An 18,174-nucleotide genomic window follows, 5' to 3' on the forward strand; every position below is an offset into this window, starting at 1 on the left:
TCAATAAAATCATTCAAATCACATTTAACCCAATTATGCCCTCCCGACACATTAATCAAGGCCCTTAAGCCTCATTAGCGAATTTGGGGTCGTTACAGGTGTGTTTCGTCTAGTGGTCACTATGGTCATTTTTCCTTAAACTTTCTTCAAGCTCTCAACCAAAGCACCAAAATTTTGACTGCCTTTTACTATCAACCTAATCTAAGAACAAGACAGAAACTATAAGAAAATAACCCAGAGATTTTATGTGGTTCGGGCTATAAAAGAGCCCTAGTCCACGAGTTTTTGTTATTAGTGAGTTTGAAGATTGTTAGAGCCAGCTTCAACGGGGTCTCAGGCAGCGTATATATTGCTCTGGGTTTAAAATGCTTAACTAGCCAAAGTGTTGAACCTTTTCCAAGTAGATGCCCCCATTCCTATTTATAACGGTTTGTGTCATGAATTCCCTTAATGAAAATTTAATACAATATTCCCCATTATTTGGGGAGTAAGTTGATAATTAATTACGAAGGGATGCACTAACAAATACCATGGACCCAGGCAGATCACACATGGCCCATTTTCAGAAAGTTGCCTAACAACTTTATGGGGAACAGGTATCTGACCATGTCAGGATACGGTGCACGTTCGTTCATGTTAGGCGGCATTGTGGAAAAGTCTAATTGTCGAGGGTACAAAATCAACACCACTAATCAAGGCTCACCAAAAATTTTCAGATGATCTAGTGGGTCATAGTTTCAGCGATTGACACCTGACAGCTACTCCAGGTTCGAGGACAAGAATCCTAAACCTGGGAGATTGGCGAATGAAGAGAGTGAGGACCATCTGAATGGTCCTCGGGTGTGACCTCACTGGAAGACATCCACAACTTGGAGATGGGTCCCAGGACATGGCCTCACCTTTAGATATCCGCTTCTCGAGGACAGACCTCGGGGCGTTGCCTCATTTGGAGACATCCACATCTAACAAGATCATAGTACGAAACCTTACTGACGCTCGAGGATCTTAATTAGTCCTTTAATGAATGTCATGTGTCTTCTACTTGAAAACACAAACAACAAGATTGATCTATTTTTTATAATTGTTTTGATATGAATTAAATCTTTATGTTTAACGATATGTTTATATAGAAATTAATTCACATCGGTCCAATCATATATAATCTAATTATATAAAGTACCTTCACTAAGATGTCCATCCACATCAGCAATCCAGATCTAGATCAAACTGGCTGCCTATACAGAACTTTTCCATGCAGGTCCACTCCCAGACACTAAGCCGCCAGAGTGGCCCTCATTGCATTAACCATCTCCTGCAGATCGACAATATTCCACTCCTGGGCATCATGTTTTTGTTGTTGAGTGGCCACCTGGTTGCAAAGCACAACCACCTCTAGTGGATCTTTCACGTCAATATGGTGCACATTCGGCCATGTCAGGCAGCATTGTGGGAAAGGCCGATTGTCGAGGGTACAAACTCGACACCACTAATCAAGGATCACCAAAAAATTTCAGATGATCTGCTTGGTCATAGTTGCGGCGACTGACTCCTGACAGCTACTCCAGGTCCGAGGACATGATTCCTAAACCTAGGAGATTGGAGAATGAAGAGAGTGAGGACCATCTGAATGGTCCTCGGGGCGTGACCTCACTGGAAGACATCCACAACTTGGAGATGGGTCTCAGGACGTGGCCTCACCTTGAGATATATGTGCCTTGAGTATAGACCTCAATGTGTTGCCTCACTTGGAGACATTCGCATCTAACAAGATCATAGTACTAAACCTTACTGACGCTCGAGGAGTTTAATTAGTCCTTTAATGAATGTCATGTGTCTTCTAGTTGAAGACACGGACAACAAGATTGATCTATTTTTTATAATCGTTTTGATAGGAATTAAATCTTTATGGTAAACGATATGTTTATAAAGAAATTAATTCACATCAGTCCAATCATATATAATATAATTATATAAAGTACCTGCACTAAGATGTCCATCCACATCAGCAATCCAGATCTCGATCCAAATGGCTGCCTATACAGTACTTTTCCATGCAAGTCCACTCTCAGGCATTGAGCCACCAGAGTGGCCCTCGTTGCGTTAACCATCTCGTGCAGGGTGGCAATATTCCCCTTCTGGGCATCGAGCTTTTGTTGTTGAGTGGCCACCTAGTTGCGGAGCACCACCACCTCTTGTGGATCTTTCACGTCCATAGGCTGAGGATCATCCTCCTTGTAATATTCGTCATCACCTCCGTCGTCTATACTATCGTAATCGGCGTTTTTGTATCCTCCATGACCATCTCTGAGAGGTCTTGTGCAGATGGACGGCTGGTTTTCCCTCCCCAGCTCTTGTAGGAGGAGCTACATCATCTGGTGCATTCCGTCTAGTTGTCACCATGGTCATTTTTCCTCATGCTTTCTTCAGGCTCTCAACCACAATACCAAAATGTTGACTGCCTTTTACTATCATCCTAATCTAAAATCTTGAAAGAAACTATAAGAAAATAACACAGAGATTTTACGTGGTTCAGACTATAAAAAAGCCCTAGTCCACAAGTTTTTTGTATTAGTGAATTTGAAGATTGTTTGATTCAGCTTCAATGGAGTCTCAGGCAGCGTATATATTGCTCTGAGTTTACAATGCTTAATTAGCCAAAGTGTTGAGCCTTTTCCAAGGAGACGCCCCCAGCCCTATTTATAGAGGTCTGGGTCATTAATGCTCTTAGTGAACATTTAATACAACATTCCCCATTATTTAGGGAGTAAATTTCTAATTAATTACATTGAAATGTACTAACAAAGTCCATGGGCCCAGGCAGATCGCACAGGGCCCATTTGTAGAAAGTTGCCTACCAACTTTATGGGGAACAGGTTTCTGACCATGTCAGGATATGGCGCACATTCGGCCATGTCAGTCGGCATTGTGGGAAAGCCCGAATGTTGAGGGTACGAACTTGACACAACTAATCGAGGCTCACCAAAAGTTTTCAGATGATCTGGTGGGTCATAACTGCAACGACTGACACCTTACAGCTACTCCAATTTCGAGGACAAGAATCCTAAACCTTAAAGTTTGGCGAATGAAGAGAGCAAGGACCATCTGAATGGTCCTCAGGGCGTGACCTCACTGGAAGACATCCACAACTTGGAGATGGGTCCCAGGACGTGGCCTCACCTTGAGATATTCGCTCCTTGAGGACAGACATCGGGGCATTGCCTCACTTGGAGACATCCGCATCTAACTAGATCATAGTACGAAACCTTACTAACACTCGAGGAGCTTAATTAATCCTTTAATGAATGTCATGTGTCCTCTAGTTGAAAACATGGACAACAACATTGATCTATTTTTTGTCATCGTTTTGATATGAATTAAATCTTTATGGTAAACGATATGTTTATAAAGAAATTAATTCACATCGGTCCAATCATACATAATCTAATTATTTAAAGTGCCTTCACTAAGATGTCCATCCACATCAGCAATCAAGATCTATATCCAACTGGCTTCCTAAACAGTACTTTTCCATGCAGGTTCACTCACAGGCACTGAGCCTCCAGAGTTGCCCTCATTGCGTTAACCATCTCCTGCAGATCGACAATATTCCCCTCCTGGGCATCGAGTTTTTGTTGTTGAGTTGCCATCTGGTTGCGGAGCACCACCACCTCTGGTGGATCTTCCATGTCCATAGGCTGAGGATCATCCTCCTCGTAATATTCATCATCGCCTCTGTCGTTTACACCGGCGTATTCGGCGTTATTGTCATAATCCTCCTGGACCATCTCTGAGAGGGCTTGTGAAGATGGACGGTTGGTTTCTCCTCCCAAGCTCCAGTGGGAGGAGCTACGTCATCTGGTGCGTTCCGTCTAGTGGTCACCATGGTTATTTTTCCTCAAGCTTTCTTCTGGCCCTCAACCAAAGGACCAAAATGTTTACTGTCGTTTACTATTAACCTAATCTAAGAGCTTGACAGAAACTATAATAAAATAACACAGAGAGTTTATGTGGTTCAGGCTATAAAAGAGCCCTAGTCCACGAGATTTTGGTATAAGTGAGTTTGAAGATTGTTTGAGCCAGCTTCAATCGAGTCTCAGGCAGCGTATATATTGCACTGAGTTTACAATGCTTAACTAGCCAAAGTGTAGAACCTTTTCCAAAGAGATGCCCCCAGCCTTATTTATAGAGGTCTGGGTCATCAATGCTCTTAATGAACATTTAATACAACATTCCCCATTATTTGGGGAGTAAATTTCTATTTAATTACATTGAAATGTACTAACAAAGACCATGGGCCCAGGCAGATCGCACAAGGCCCATTTGTAGAAAGTTGCCTATCAACTTTATGGGGAACACGTTTCTGACCATGTCAGGATATAGCGAACGTTTGGCCATGTCAGGCGGCATTGTGGGATAGCCCGATTTTCGATGGTACGAACTCGACACCACTAATCGAGGCTCACCAAAAGTTTTCAGAAGATCTGGTGGGTCATAGCTGTGGCGACTGACACCTGACAACTACTCTAGGTCCGAGGACAATAATCCTAAACCTGGGACATTGGTGAATGAAGAGAGGGAGGACCATCTGAATGGTCCTCGGGGCGTGACCTCACTGGAAGACATCCATAACTTTGAGATGGGTCGCATGACATGGCCTCACCTTGAGATATCCGTGCCTCAAGGACAGACCTCGGGGCGTTGCCTCACTTAGAGACATCCGCATCTAACTAGATCATAGTACGAAACCTTACTAATTCTCGAGGAGCTTAATTAATCCTTTAATGAATGTTATGTGTCCCCTAGTTGAAAACACGAACAACAAGATTAATCTATTTTTTATGATCGTTTTGATATGAATTAAATCTTTATGGTAAATGATATGATTATAAAGAAATTAATTCACATCGGTCCAACCATATATAATCTAATTATATAAAGTTCCTTCACTAAGAAGTCCATCTACATCAGTAATCCAAATCTAGATCCAACGGGCTACATATACAGTACTTTGCCATGCAGGTCCACTAGCAGGCATTAAGCCGCCAGAGTGGCCCTCATTGCATTAACCATCTCCTGCAGGGCGGAAATATTCCCCTTCTAGGCATCGAGTTTTTGTTGTTGAGTGGCCACCTGGTTGCGGAGCACCACCACCTCTGGTGGATCTTTCACGTCCATAGGCTGAGGTTCATCCTCCTCATAATATTGGTCATCACCTCTGTCGTTTACACCGTGGTAATCGGCGTTTTTATGAAGATGGATGGTTGGTTTCTCCTCCCCAGCTCCGGTGGGAGGAGCTACGTCATCTGATGTGTTCCATTTAGTTGTCACCATGGTCATTTTTCCTCAAGCTTTCTTCAGGCTCTCAACCAAAGCACCAAAATGTTGACTGCCTTTTACTATTAACCTAATCTAACAGCTTGACAGAAACTATAAGAAAATAACATAGAGATTTTACGTGGTTCAAGCTATAAAAGAGCCTTAGTCCACAATCTTTTGGTATTATTGAGTTTGAAGATTGTTTGAGCCAGCTTCAATGGACTCTCAGGCAGCGTATATATTTCTCTGAGTTTACAATGCTTAACTTGCCAAAGTGTTGAATCTTTTCCAAGGAGATGCCCCCAATCCTATTTATAGAGGTCTAGGTCATGAATGCCTTTAATGAACATTTAATACAACATTCCCCATTATTTGGGGAGTAAATTGCTAATTAATTACATAGGGATGCACTAACAAAGACCATGGGCCCGAGCAGATCGTACAGGGCCCATTTGCAGAAAGTTGCCTACCTACTTTATGGGGAACAGGTATCTGACCATGTTAGGATACAGCGCACATTCGGCCATGTCAGGCGGCATTGTGGGAAAGGCCGATTGTCGAGGGTACGAACTTGGCACCCCTAATCGAGTCTCACCAAAAGTTTTCAGATGATCTGGTGGGTAATAGCTGCGGTGACTGACACCTGACAGCAACTCCAGGTCCGAGGACAAGAATCCTAAACCTGGGAGAATGGCGAATGAAGAGAGCGAGGACCATCTGAATGGTCCTCGGGGCGTGACCTCACTGGAAGACATCCACAACTTCGAGATGGGTCACAGGACGTGGCTTCACCTTGAGATATTCGCGCCTCGAGGACAGACCTCGGGGTGTTGCCTCACTTGGAGACATCCGCATATAACTAGATCATAGTACGAAACCTTACTAACACTCGAGGAGCTTAATTAATCATTTAATGAAAGTCATGTGTCCTCTAGTTGAAAACACGGACAACAAGATTGATTTATTTTTTATCATCGTTTTGATATGAATTAAATCTTTATGGTAAGCGATATGTTTATAAAAAAAAATTAATTCACAGCGGTCCAATCATATATAATCTAATTTTATAAAGTACCTTCACTAAGATGTCCACCCACATCAGCAATCCAGATCTAGATCACATGTATTATTAAAGTACTTAGCAAACCATACCAGCAATCATTCATTAATGATACCTTACATTAATATGTTGTTGACTATTTTTATTCATTATATATGATCTTAATCCTCTCGTACTCATACAAGATTATACTCTCATTAATGAATTTGAAATTTTTTTTATATTTATAATAATTATTCAGCAATAATTTAAACATTCAATTATAAGAAAATGTAATTTTATTTAATTCCTAAATAAAATGTCTTTACATATGATTTTAGGGAATCAACCCTAATACTTGCCCCACACCATTTATGTATGGGAAAATACCAGTTTGGCCCTTGTGTTTTGCCCTAATACTCGATCGGCCCCTAGGTTTTGTTAAAAAACAATTTGGACCTCGTGTTTTGCAAAATGGATCAAAATAGTACCCTAGATTCAATTTTGGTCAAAATATTTTTCAATATGACCAAAATACCACTGAATTTTTTTAATTACTGAATTAATTAAATAATTCAAAATTAAAATTAAAATTAAATTAAAATTTGTATAAATTTATTTTAAAATAAGAAAACATTAAAAAAAAACTAAAATGTATTTATCCAAAAAGACAAAATTCGTTAAATCCCGAGCATATAACTAATTATATTTATAGTGACGTAATCACAGTGGAATATAAATATGATTTTATGTTCAAAATAAGTTAGTCCTAAGATTAGTCAATGCACAGGATTTACACTGACTTGCCAATCTACAATATGATCTACTTACACATTGTAGTGTTATGTTCTTTCCAGAACATTAGCAAAGTAGATAAGATTGGATGTATATGTTGCATCGAACAGGACTGATATTAACAGTAGATAGGATAAGTAAACATAGCGTTATTATCTATTCTATTCATATCATATAGTTGACCATAGGTAAACTCAATCTCAATTCTGAGTGGTTAGTATTCTAACTAATTTTATTATTTGAGTTCTTTTACTTGTTCGTTACCAGCTTACCCTACGAACTAGCCCATACTTACATCTTGGGAACTCGGTAGTATAATTGAGTGAGAGTGTTAATCATAGATATGAACATCTATAGCTTCTGATGAAGAAGTGAAACGATGGTTTCCTTTTACTTTGGTTCAAGGTGTTAAATGATAGAGATCTTATTTCAGTAATTTATATTAGTTTACTAAAATATCATTTACAAGGAACTGAGTGTTTTAAGGATAAAATACAATGAGGGGTAAAACGGTATTTTAGTCCCATCTCATTGTAGACCGCCTATAGAGGATTGAGTGATAATTATGGTTGTAACAATTGATAATTAATAGCGTATCTATATTTGTTATAGAGTGGTCTATGAATTCAAGAGTACAATTATGAGTATTTATTAGAGTCACGAGGAATTAATAAGTTAGCAAATTTATTTGTTAGATTTATGATAACTTATTGGAGCTTGATTTCATAGGCTCATGGTCCCCACTGTATCTTGGGTAAAATTATCTAGATAGTCTCAATTAATTGATTTAATTATCAATTAGAATTATGAAAATTGACCAGGTCAATTTTGGATAGTTTCACAGAGTTATACAATTTAGAGAAGAAAAGAAAAATTAGGGCAGATTTATTAATTAAGATAAATTGGTATCTAACTAAATAAATAAGTTTAAATCAAGGTATAAAATATTTGAATAATTATTTAATTACTTAAATCAATAGAAAATAATACAGGCCTTGATTTTAAGTCTGATGGGCTTATAATCAAATGGGAAATTTCACGGGCCTAAAGCCCATGATAATTTCGACATAGGGTTGTTAATTGGCTATTATTTTATTTAATTAAATAAATGACCTAAATAAGTCTATAAAAGGAATGTTAAGTGAGAGTTGAAATAAGATGACAGACAATGGTTTTCTGATAGGTTTTAGATTCTCTCTAAACATAAGTCATTTTCTAAGCCTTATTGTTCTTTTCTCTTCTTCTCTCTGTATATATCTCATGTGATGAGAATTTCCCACTCTAGTCTAGGGTGATCCTAAGGATACTTTGGAAGGCTGTGAAGAAAATTGATGACCAGTTCAGTTTCTTGGTAATACTCTGCAACAGAAAGGATACAAGGGTTAGAGAAACTGAAGGAATGACTCATTCATTTCGATGCGTATAATGTAAGTATTCTTATCATTATTTCTCTTTGAATTAAATTTTAGAAACATGTTCTAGGTTGTCTCATATTAACTTGTTTAATATTGGATCTACATGAAAATAAATAAAGATCTTGTATAAGTTTCCTAACATATAAACATTCAAAACTCAAATCCATTTGAGAAAAGCTTGCTTAAGGTCTGAGAAAAAGTCAAAATCTAACCTTGTCGAACTTGTTCTCTAGTCACTGCCGACCATGTCCCGCAGCCTCCTCTTCTCTTCACGAAGCCTCAGTCCCCGTTCTTCATGTGGCCAGTTAACTTTTCTTCTTTCTAGAGTTTTTAGCCTCCCCTATGAGATCTGAAGCCCTAAATCCTAACTTCGTCCAACAAGATCTGAAGCCCTCTCAAACCAGCAATAGCCCCTTGTCAAGAAGAAGAAGATGAAGAGATCAAATGGGTTTGATTAATTTGTTTTTAACATTTTATATTCTGTGTTATTTTGATTTTTTTTTAAGTTTTAATGAATTTTTTTTAGATAAATAAATTTTAGTTTTTTTAATGTTTTTTTAATTATTTGTTATTTTAAAATCAATTTATTTAATTAATTCATTAAAACACATGGGCAAAACAGAGGGTTCAAATTGTCATTAATGGTTTTGGTGCAGGGACTAGGTGGGAAAAGATAAACCTTATATTTATTGATATATCATAAATACAATAATAAATGTTTAATGATATATATAATATATTTTGTTGACCTGTAAAATTGGCCAATGGTCGTACAGTGTACAACACCTTTTGAACGAAATGAATATAATATACGACAAAGTACAAAATATCTTAAATAAACACATAGAAATTTTATAGTGGTTCAACTCTGTTCTAATGAACAGTAATAACCTAATTCACTTAGTCTTTGGTATTGAATCACTCGATAGACAATTACATGAATGAACTGAAGTATTCACTCGTCACCAATTTGCCCAGAGTTTCTCCCCATAAAATATCTCTCTCAAAATCGTTCCAAGAAAGATCCCCCTCTTATGAAGCCCTGGGTCCTTTATTTATAGTACTCAGGGGTTGTTACATGATCAGTAATACTGGAGATCGTGTTTTGGTACACGATTATTGGGTAGTGGAGATACGTGTCCACCTCCCCATGATTATGAGATCGTGGGTCTTTCTCATTGTTTCTCTGGATCATGGTTGACGATGCACGATTGAAACCTTCGGGAAAATGCTAAGTCTCAGTTGGTCTATGAGGCTTAGGTGCTAGGCCCGACAACCCTTTAGAGCTTGGGTGCTAGGCCTGTTGATCTTCTGGGTGCTAGGTCTAATGACCTTCTAGGTGCTCAGCATGTTGATTTCAACTTGAACGAGCGTGAACTTTATCCAGCAAAGTGTATTTGGGAGTTTAGGCCGACCACACTATGAAGAATAGGGTGGGACGACCACTCATGTGGCTCTTCAGCATGTCAGGCTAACCACCCCTAGGGGTTGGGGTCAGGCCAACCACTTCTAGGGGCTAGGGCTAGGCCGACCACCCCTAGGGGGTCTAGGCTTGGTCGACTTCCTTATAGATCCTGGACCTATCCTTTTTTGCTCATCGGTCTTTTTTCAATACTTTGTCATTTTTTCATAACTTGTGATGCCACGTGCCGCTTTCTCATTCACCATGTCATCTCTTGAATTTTGAGGAATAACATATTTAATGATATATTATTATATAGTATCTAACAAACACTATCATATAAAACTAATTATAAAATATTAATTTTTAGATACTTATTTGTGTGCATGAGATGAAAGTAAATGTTTAAATGTTTTATATCTAGAAAATCATATGCATTTAATTATATATTTATTTATGTATATATATAACATAAAAAGTTTGATAGAGTTAGCAAATAAATTGCTGTTGATATTTTGTATAATACATAAAATAAAATAAAAGTTTAGTATCCTATGAACAAACACTGTAGAATCATGATCATACCTACAAATTTAATAAAAAAGAACTATTTAATACTCTACGACACAAACAGTGGAAACATTATCTTAAGAGCAACTGAGTTGTATGCAATTTCCCTTACAACAAAAGAATAACTACCCAAAAGAGTCATAAATCATAATAAATTTCAAAGTAAACTACAAACATCAACAAAATGCACAAAAAGTCTAAGGTCGTTTTTGTATTAAATTTGGCTAAAACATAAAAAATAAAAGCAGCATTAGCAATTAAAAGATACGAAATGGTATCCCAAAGGGCTTGTTCTCCACCTCCTTTAATTATTTAGTCAATGAGCTTTTTTTCCACAAGTTTTCTTATATGCAATGGCCCATTTGTAATGACTGGTTGGACCATGATAAGATCTTTTGTTACGATTAAATCAAATAAAGGAAATTATTAATAAATTGATTTTTATTATAAAATAATATAATCTAGAGAAAAAAATAGGAGAAGAGATGAGACAGAGTGAATGAGAGAATTTTCTGAATACTTTATTTCAATGGGGTGATCCCCTATTTATACAAATATGTAAGTCATAGATTAGGAAACTTAAAAAAAGGAATAGTAATATAATTAATGGTAATTAATTGAAAAGATTTGGACATCCATATATATCTATTATTTATAACACTCCCCAGGATGTCCATAATAACTGACTCATTAAAAACCTTGCCGAAAAAAAACACCCAGTGGGACAAAAACTCAGTCAAGGGAAAAAGAGTGCAGTATGAAATCACTCCCCCTCATTTTGGAATTCTTAGAGATCTTTTAATCGATGTATTCCGATCTTGTGAATCATCTTCTCGAATGTTGATGTTGGTAATGATTTTGTGAATAAATATGCAAGATTGTCACTTGATCGAATTTGTTGAACAACGATATCCCCATTCTCTTGAAGATTGTATGTAAAGAAGAATTTTGGTGAAATGTGTTTAGTTCTATCTCCTTTAATGTACCCTCCTTTCAGTTGAGCGATGCAAGCAGCATTATCTTCATAGAGAACTGTTGGCACTTCTTTATTTCCGGTTAATCCACATGTTCCCCGAATATGTTGTGTCATTGATCTTAACCATACACATTCTCGACTTGCCTCGTGAATTGCAAGTATCTCAGCATGATTTGACGAAGTAGCCACCAGAGTTTGCTTTGTTGACCGCCAAGATATAGCAGTGTCACCGCATGTGAACAAATAGCCTGTTTGAGATCTAGCCTTATGTGGATCAGATAAATATCCTACATTTGCGTAGCCAATTAGTTGTGACCCACAATTATTAGAATAGAACAATCTTTTATCAATAGTACCCTGAAGATAGTGAAGTATGTGCTTAATCCCTTTCCAATGTCTATATGTTGGAGCAGAACTAAATCTTGCTAATAAATTGACAGAAAATGTTATATCAGGTCTTGTATAGTTAGCAAGATACATTAATGCTCCTATTTCACTAAGATATGGTACTTCAGGACCAAGGAGCTCTTCATGTTCTTCTCTAGGTCGGAAAGGGTCCTTTTTCACATCAAGTGATGTAACTACCATTGGGCTACTCAATGGGTGTGATCTATCCATATAAAATCTTTTCAACATAAGTTGATTGATGAATGAAAATCCCATTTTTTAAATGCTCAATTTGTAAACCAAGACAAAATTTTGTTTTTCCAAGATCTTTCATCTCAAACTCTTTCTAAATATTCTACAGCTTCTGAAAGTTTTACAAGAGGTCCAATAATATTCAAGTCATCAACATAAACAACAATAATAACAAGCTCAGAACTTGAAATTTTTATAAAAACACATGGGCAAATAGGATCATTTGTATATCCTTCCTTTATTAAATATTCACTAAGCCGATTGTACCACATGCATCCTGATTGTTTTAGTCCATACAGTTATCTTTGTAATTTAATTGTGCACATTTCTCGATGGCTTGAATTATATGCATCAGGCATCTTAAATCTTTTAGGGATTTTCATGTAAATATCACTATCTAGTGATCCATACAAATAAGTTGTGACTACATCCATTAAACTCATATCAAGTTTTTCACTAACAGCCAGGTTGACCAAATATCTTAATGTTATTGCATCCACCACTAAAGAATATGTCTCTTCATAATCAATACCTGGTCTTTGAGAAAACCCTTGTTCTACAAGTCTTGCTTTGTATCTTACAACTTCATTTTTCTCATTTCTTTTTCGTACAAATACCCATTTGTATCCAACAAGTTTCACACCTTTAGGTGTTTGGACTATAGGTCCAAATACTTTGTGTTTTAGCAAGTGAATTTAATTATGCTTGAATTTCTTCTTTCCAATTTGACCAATCTTTTCTATTTTGACATTCTTTGACAGATTTAGGTTCTGGATCCTCGTTTTCGTTTACAATTTCTAGCGCTACACTATAAGCAAAAATATTGTCGACAACTACTTCGAGTCGGTCCCATTCTTTCCTTGTGTTAACATAATTTATTGAGATCTCATTATTTCTAATATTTCAGGTACCTAAATCTCTTCAAGAGATTTGTTTATGTCAACATCTTCCTTGAAATTATTAGCCTCTTCATTAGGACCATCTTGATTATTTGCTCCTTTTCTTTTTCGATGATTGCTATCTTTGGATCTGACTGGTCTACCACATTTCAAGCATGCTTTAGTCTCATTAGCAAATTGTCCTTCTGGGACTTCAATTCGAGCTGGAGCATTTTCAGTTGGAATATGTGATTTTGTAATTTTCTTTGGATCAGTAAATGCATCTGGTAATTGATTTGCAATATTTTGCAAATGAATTATTCTTTGAACTTCAAGTTCACATTGATTTGTACGAGGATCAAATTGAGATAATGATTGTGCGTTCCATGTAATTTGTTTTTCTAACTGTTTCTTTTCCTCACCCCCAAAAGCTAGGAAACTTGTCTCATCAAAATGAAAATCGGCAAAACGTGTCGTAAATATATCTCTAGTTGTGGGCTCAAGATATTTAATGATAGACGGAGATTCATACCCAACATATATTCCCAGCCTCCTTTGAGGACCCATCTTTGTTTGTTATGGTGGAGCAATCGAAACATATACTGTACAACCAAAGATTCTTAGATGGGAAATATTTGGCTCCTGACCAAAAGCCAATTGTAATGGGGAGAACTTGTGATATGATGTTGGTCTAATGCGTACAAGTGCTGCAGCATGTAAAATAGCATGTCCCCAAGCTGAAATTGGGAGTTTTGTTCTCATATGTATTGGTCTTGAGATTAACTGGAGGCATTTAATGAATTATTCTACTAAACCATTTTGTGTATGTACATGAGCAACAGGATGTTCTACTTTTATCCCTATTGACATACAATAATCATTAAAATCTTGTGCTGTAAATTCACCAGCATTATCAAGACGAACTGTCTTGATTGCATAGTTTGGAAATTGTGCTGGTAATCGAATTATTTGAGCAAGCAATCTTGCAAATGCTACATTACGAGTAGATAATAAACAAGCATGTGACCATCTAGTTGATGCATCTAACAATACCATAAAATATCTAAATGGTCCACATGGTGGGCTAATAGGCCCACATATGTCACCCTGAATTCGTTCAAGAAATCCAGGGGATTCAATTCCAAATTTTACTGGTGATGGCTTAATGGCTAACTTTCCTTGAGAACAAGCAGCACATGAGAACTCATTGGATAATAGAATCTTCTGGTTCTTCAATGGATGACCATGTGAGTTCTCTATAATTCTACGCATCATGATTGAACCGGGATGGCCTAACTGGTCATGCTAAACAATAAATGAATTTTTCAGGTTTACCAACTTCTTGTTCACAATAACATGAGTTTTTATTGTACTTATATGTGTAACGGACAAACCTGAAGACAAAGCATGCAATTTTTCTAATAAACACTTTTCTTGAAGTAATAGATGTAATGAAAAGATACTCAATATTATTTTTATCTATTGTCTCAATATGATATATGTTACGACGTATATCTTTAAAACTTAACAGATTGCTTTTTGATTTGGTGGATGATAAAACATCTTCTATAATAATTTTTGTTCCTTTAGGCATCAATATAATGGCTCTTCCAGAACCTTCAATTAAACTTGCAGTACCTGATATTGTATTAACATTTGCCTCCATTCTTGTTAAATTTGAAAAATATTTATCGCTTCTAAGTATTGTATGAATGGTTGCACTATCTGCCAAACATATATCTTCACCATTATTTGTGAAATCATGTATAAGATGACAAATGTCCATTTCGTCATTAACCAAAAAAAACAACAACAAAATGATAAGTTTAAAGTATAAATACTTAATCAAAAAAGTTCATTACATAAACATCCAAAATAAAATAAAACACCTTAAAGTAAATAAATGAAAAGAACATGACAAAAGAAAATGACTCTAATTGTAGACATTCTCATCTCCATTATAGATATTCATGTTGCTATTAATGGGATCTTCATTAAAAAAAATCTGCAACATCCAAGTGTGTAAGATCCAAGGGCTCTTTGAAAAGTTCATCATCTTGATAGGCAAAGTTTGCTTCTATACTTTTCTCCTTCCCCTTCACAGATGCTTGATAAAGATCAACAAGGTGTTTTGTCGTACGACAGGTACGTGACTAGTGTCCTTTCATACCACATCTGAAACATAAGTTTTCAGAATTTTTACGATTATTATTTTGAGGACTTTTTCCCTTGTTCTCAGTAGTTGTGCTTTTCATTGGAGTATAAGAGTTGTTATTCTGACCATTACGATGCCAAACATTGTTTCGACCGCGACCGCGACTGTGATAGTCAGTATCCCGTGATCCATAGGGGGAAAGACCGAGTAAAGTTGTGTGTTGACGCAGTTTTTCACAAACAGTGTATTAAGAAATAGTAGGATAGATTAGTGCTTAGTATAAACCATAATGAAAAAATGAAATGAATTCACAAGAACTCAAATCTTTTACGTGGTTCAGTGGTTAAAATCCACCTAGTCCACAAGTCTATATTATTGTTGTTTCACTCTCTATTTTGGCAGCGTTTTTAGTATTACAGAATAATCGGTCCCTTTTCCTGTCCAATTTTCTCAGTATTTATAGAGAAATTCAATGGACAGGTTTGGGTAACCGCGTGAGTCAATTACGCATTTACATATTTATTACATTTAATACGTATATTTTCCATTTATAATGGGATATGATTTGATCATACACTAAATGTTCTCCCAATATTTGGGACATTAAATATGACAACCTGTTCATAAATAACTGTATAATGGGATTCCGAATCTCCAGGGATCCTTGAGTATGCAATACATTCGAGTTAGCACGAGCTGAACACCTCCTCCAAGCTTGTATTTTGAATGTTGTTTGAATTCTATGAGCTCACACTTCACCACCTTTGTGTCTATAGCTCGAGTTAAACCCAGGACGCCTAACACCACATGTGCCCATGTGAAACTGGAGTTGCTTACATAGATAACAAGTAGATATCATTCCCTTGGTTATTTCTCCGTATATTTATTTTCCAGCTGTACCTGAACTGAGTGAATGACTAGAGCTAAAATTTGGGTACAACATTTGCCCCCCAAGTCTCTGCTCGTGTTTCATGTCGTCACTTTCTGACCTACATAGTAGGGACTTTTAGACTTCTGTTGCATAAAACCATGCCTATCCACTACTTGAGTACAGGACATGCGTCCTACCGCAATTTGTGTCTGTTCGAATTTTGAGGAGTGCAATAATTGTCTTATCATCTTTTTTCCGTCGTTTTGTCTATTTAACCTTGGCCCTTGGATCTTGAACTAACCCAAATGGATGGCCCAAATTAATTTACATAATTTACGTATAAAAGGAATGGCCAAGTTTCAAAACTCACCACCTTTCATTTAAAAAAAATTCCTCTTCTGCGCTTCTGAACCTCTATTTTTCCAGAAATCCCCAAAAATTGTTCGCCTCACCCAATTGCTATGAATTTTTTCAGGAACTTCCAATTGCAAAGTTTGTATATTATCCTCGAAGAATACACTATAAGTATCTCACTCTTTGACTTTGAGAGTTTTTTTTTCTAGACTTTTATTCTTCACCATGTTCATCCCCAATATTCACTGTATTCACTGTTAGGAGATTTCTAAATGTTTTTAGCGAATAGGTTTTGACTTAGGTTCAACGGGTGAGTCCAAAAATATCTTTAGAAATAAGACATTCATAAAACTAGGAAATTTATGGGTAAATCTGGGTAATTTCAATGGTGAATTAATTTAAAGAACACCCATTCGAGATAAAGGAGACGAAAGGTTTTTAGGGTTCAAACCAAGCAGCTTAAGGGTCACACTTCTTAGGTGGTTTTGCACTAAACCGCCTCCCAAGGAAAGTAATGGTCTGGCAGTCTGACACACGAATCCCTAAATATCAGGGGTCTGTTAGGAAACCGAGTCGCATAACTTAGGGTATCGCGTGGCATCACGCGATGGGGCTGAGGCTAACCTCAACTTGTATAACAAAAGTAAACCTTCCCTCCTTCATACTTCTGCATCAGTCTATAAACCCTCTTAGGTCGCCTACTAACTAGGTCGTTCTGCTCATCAGGTGATCTAATCGCTCATCACAAGAAAATAGCCCCCAAGGAGAATGCGCCCAGCTCATCTACTCAGTAAAAGAACAAGGGGAAGCATATCGCCCCAGAGTCTCCCATCCCCCACTTTGGTCCGGTGGTGGAGAAGGTGGTGGTGGTTGACCCCAACGCCTACTTCGAGGCTGGATGCATTGTATCCAAGATCACAACCCAGGGGAGGGTGAATAAGATCATGTTGAGCCACAATATTGAGGTCAGGACTGGAACTCTCCTTGCCCAACCTACATTTGAAGGGGAACGGAGCTGCTCCCCTCTCCAAGATGACTTCGTGGCTTGGAGTGATGAGCACTTGAAGGCGGGGGTCTTTCTTCCCCTGGATCAATATTTTGCTGACTTCTTGAACTTCGTGAAGTTATCTCCATTTCAGCTTCCCCCAAATTCTTATAGCCTTTTGGCGAGGCTAAAATACTTGTTTTTGAAGCATGAGTGGGAGGTCCCTACTCCGACAGATATACTATATTTCTTTTGCCTTAAAGCTAGCTCGGAACAAAAGGGGTGAGGTGACGGGTTCTACTATCTGACAATATTTCCCAACTTTTCTCCCGCCATCGAGCTTCCCAGTCATCCCAACTACTACAAAGACCTGTTCTTTATGTCGAATGGGTTTCGGAATTGGGAGCACAGATACTTCAACCGTCCTCGTAAGTTTCTTACTTTTGAAACCTCAGCTCATGACATTTTTATTCCTTTCAAGGTGTTTCTTTTGTACATGTCTTAACTGAATTTATTTCTCGTGCAGCCATATTTGTGAGGACGGAGAAGTTCGTGACCCTCGGGGGTCAATACGAGAAATTGTTTGGGCTTCCACCCAGCGCGAAGGACTACCGTCAGGTCGTGAATGATGTCACGATGCTGGTGTGCAAGTTGATTGGCGAAGGTCAAACATTGGCCTTAAGGACTCGAGCTACCCTCTTGTGAGAAAAAGGCGGGATCCCGAGGCTACTTGGGAACCTGACTTAGAACGAGTTGCATCAGGGGCAGCAGCCGACCCC

At 37.5% G+C, this 18,174-nt stretch overlaps 1 protein-coding gene across 1 annotated transcript; it reads right to left on the minus strand.

Moving 5' to 3' along the window:
* Positions 1 to 13,063: 13,063 nt before the first annotated feature.
* Positions 13,064 to 13,597, minus strand: LOC133806921 (uncharacterized). Its single transcript, XM_062245015.1, has one exon. It carries the CDS (start codon positions 13,595 to 13,597, stop codon positions 13,064 to 13,066), a length of 534 nt encoding a protein of 177 aa, XP_062100999.1.
* Between the last annotated feature and the right edge of the window lie 4,577 nt (positions 13,598 to 18,174).

The sequence above is a fragment of the Humulus lupulus genome, chromosome X (genome assembly GCF_963169125.1).
Source record: "Humulus lupulus chromosome X, drHumLupu1.1, whole genome shotgun sequence".
Lineage (NCBI taxonomy): Eukaryota > Viridiplantae > Streptophyta > Magnoliopsida > Rosales > Cannabaceae > Humulus > Humulus lupulus.